General features: G+C 31.7%; 1 protein-coding gene across 1 annotated transcript in view; it reads left to right on the forward strand.

Moving 5' to 3' along the window:
* Window positions 1-1,578: 1,578 nt before the first annotated feature.
* Window positions 1,579-3,963, forward strand: part of LOC105627682 (homeotic protein spalt-major-like) — a 22,790-nt gene continuing 20,405 nt past the window's right edge. The window contains exon 1 of the mRNA XM_012208961.1: window positions 1,579-1,702. Within this exon, the coding sequence (XP_012064351.1) occupies window positions 1,579-1,702 (124 nt within the window). The remainder of the gene's footprint in view (window positions 1,703-3,963) is intronic.

Here is a 3,963-nt window from a genome sequence, read left to right on the forward strand (position 1 = left end):
TAAACTTCTCTCTTTCTTTCCATGAAAATACAAAAATTTATAATAAAATTGCATTGATTATTATCAACTATACATACCCAACAAGGGAACATTATAATCATGTCTTATTGATGTTATTAAAACGTTATCTTGTTACTTGGTTAAATTGATCAAAAATATATCTTTTCTAAAAATATTGTTAATGCTGACAAAACAAGATATAACTTAAATTTTTTATAATATATATATTTATAATATATATATATATATATATATATACTCTCTATACAGATATTCTTCTTCTTTTATTTCATATTTTTATTACTAAATGTTGCTTATATTAAGTAATAATATAAAATATCAAAAGATGAAGTACAAGATTTAAACAATAGTATGCATTCAGTAACTCTTCCCTATATTGTCTATTTTTTCTTCTTTGTTTTTATTTATAACATTTTATTTATAATATTTATAGTCGATAAATTGGAAGATTCGATAGTTCAATAACAACATTCCAAGGACTATCCTTCTTTTGATTTTGGTTATAAGGCACTTGAAGAACATTTTTTTAAGCATAAATTCTTGTAAAGTGCGGTTTAAAACAATAAATTTAAAAGTGAGCCTTACTTAATGTATGATGAGAGACTTATTCGGCTCAGATATCTTATATATGTCATCAAATTTTTTTATATGAAGCTAGAAAAATTTCGATGGACGTATGGCTGCAACCACGACATGGAGAACCATGATCGTGTGGCCATGTAGCTGCGATGAAGGTCATGCAGAATCGATTATCGCGCGATTTCATCGAGTTTGCCACTCTATCATTCAGAAATCACGGAAACGCAACGGCCAAATTCACTTGCGGGCCGCAATTTATCATCGGAATTGCACACGAAATGGCTGGAATCTATGGCTGGAATCGCGCGACGAGCAAAATCGAGTGCAAATCGGCGCGATACAGCGTCGCGATTCCGGACCACCCGCTGGTGAACATCTGGGGGATAGGAGGGTTAAACGAGGCAGCGTAGGCGGTGGCGCGACGAGGCGAGCTCGTCGACGCCGCGACGGCAGGGTATCGTGCGCCCGGCGCACTGGATAATAATTAATAACTCGACGGTGAGTGGCTCGTGCAAGCGCCGCCCCCTTTCCCCCTGATTTATGAACCGCACCGCCTTCCATGTCATAACCGAGGCACAAAGCGACAGTGGTGGTGGAAGTTCACGCCGTAGTATATCCGGAATGGTGGGACATAGAGGAAATCGCCGCTGCCACCACCGTCGCCGTTGGTGATGGTGGGGCCTATAGATGGTGGCGTCGCATACTCATAAGACTAGTTCCTTAGTACTAGTTGATCCTCGATCGTCCTCGGTAATACGATACACGAAATTTAATAACTGCTCACAGTTATTTGCAATACATTATTTATTGTAGTTTAACTAAATAATTTTAGATCATTTTTTCTCTATCTTTTTTTTTCTTATTTTTATGTTGAAATAGATTCGCCGATTTCTGACTAAATATGTATATTCTTATCAATGTTTTCAATAGTAGGCACCAGTTATGCTATACATTAGTGTTTTGTTTTGACTGTGTGAAATGAACGAGCAAGAAGAAGATGATATCATTAAATACATAAAAAGATGTATAACGGATCCTTTAAAGCTACGCACTCAGAGATCGAAGAAAACTTTCTACATGTTACGACATCAACAAACATCTAGTAGGCCTACATATATTTACTTAACATTAAAAATTAACATTACTTAACATTAAAACTTAAAATATTTAAAACATCCTGGCTGAGGTAATATTTTTCGCAATAAGTTTCTTACTTTCTTTCTTTCTATTCTAATTTAGAGGGGATTATTAGGATTTCAGAATGATCGTGTTAAAACCGAAAATTTTTCGGCTCGCAATCATATCTGAAATAAATTAATTTAAGAATATATAATGTATTATTTGAAACATCCAACTTTAATCGATCTTGGCTTTCTTTATCGTATTCACACATACTGTCATATTTATAATTCTTAAATGTTTAAAATATTTATTTGCTCTTATGACGAGAAAATAAATATTTTTATGTTGAATAGATAAATAATCCAATAACTAATAGTTTATATACATACATTTTTACATTAATATATCGAAATCTATACATAATCATTTTCTACACAGAATTTTATACAAAATCTTATACAAACAACAAAATTTTATATAACTTTATACAAAATCAATCGTTTTTAAATTGGATATCATAATTTCATCATAGTAGCATTATAGCTGATAAAAATAGAGAAAGATACTAGAAGGTTTACGGATACTAGATGAAGCGCACTGGTACTGTGTGACACTGATTGTGAATATCAGTGCTCCTCGCCCTGAAGTGAACAGCAAAGTTCACGAAACGTTGGCAACAATGGATAAAGACTAATAACAAACTTAATATCTTTGAAGAAAATATTCGTGAAAGCCTCGAAAGAGTTATCAAAAATAGAGAAATTAATTTAATCATATAGGAAAATGAAAATTTTTCACACAAAAAAATTAATTCTTAAAGAAATGCTTTAATCCAAGAATATTTTATGCTTAGAATAGTGCCAAGAATAAACAATTTCCGATTAATAATAAATTATTCATAAAATAAAATAAATTTTATTCTTAATATAAAACAAATTTTATTTCAATACAAGAATAAAGTTACATTCGTTCAATATTAAATATGCTTATATGTTTTATTAATATTATTTTTTCTTTAATGATACTTTTTGTCAACTTATTTCAAACTCTAGTACGCTTTTTAGTAAGTTTAGTAATCAAGACAGAAACCAATGCTACAGTAAGTGACAATAACTTTGTAAATGAAATACCACATTTACATTATACAGCATGTCTCTCAATGTGCACGGGCAAGCTCCCGAAGAAAAACTGAATCAAACTTGGATTATACCCTCTACTAATGTAGCTCAAAGGCAAGTGAAATGCTGAGACCGTTCTACCAACTTCCGTTAGCCGTATTGCAAATAAGGATACAAACAGACGGTCAATCTCGTCACAATGGTAGAGAACGGCTGCATATACAAGCGGATCCGCCGCGACGGATTCATTGTTCATCTCACTCATTTAACTGTGGATTAGGGATGTGCGGAGAAGCATAGATTATCGATATTTCGTATCAATATGAACCGACATACAATACGGCAATATATTGGAAATTCGGGAATATCATTACATTTGCATGTTTTATTATATAAAGCAGGGACCTAAACCGAACCGAAATTATCGATATTTCGTATCAATATGAACCGACATACGCAATATCAATACGGCAATATATTGATTAGAAATTCGGGAATATCATTACATTTGCATGTTTTATTATATAAAGCAGGGACCGAACCGAAATCGGAATCGAAACCCTTTTTTTTCGAGAATCGAAATCGAAATCGTATTCAAATTTTGTATAGTTTTATAATACTGAAACCGTAACCGAACTGGTAAAATTTTATGATTTTTTCAATTCTTTTTTTAATTCTTAATTTTTAATCTTTATCCTTGTTCTTAATCTTTGTTTTGCCCGTTTCTTTGTTAAAATCATCAATGTTAAATCCAATATTACCATCGTCAGTTCTCTTAATAGTTAGAATGTAAATACCTCCAAACCAACACCTCATATGATATAAAAAATTTGATGGGATCACGAGATATATTTAATGTAAACTTTTTTTAAATACTAACATTTCTTTTATTTAGATCAACATGTTGCAAGAATTTATTCTAAGTCATGAAATTCAAGAATACATAATGTAGACTTTATATAATAAGTGAGATCTATTCATAAGAATCAAATAAGTTGTAAGAAAGAACTGAGAGAAATATGTCTAAAATAACGTTTATATAATTTTTATTCAGAGTCACGTGATCAATTGACTCTTTTCGATTAGGTTTTCTAGATTGAACAACGCTCTCTCTCTCTCTCTC

Source organism: Atta cephalotes (genome assembly GCF_000143395.1).
Source record: "Atta cephalotes unplaced genomic scaffold scaffold00010, whole genome shotgun sequence".
NCBI classification, from domain to species: Eukaryota; Metazoa; Arthropoda; class Insecta; order Hymenoptera; family Formicidae; genus Atta; species Atta cephalotes.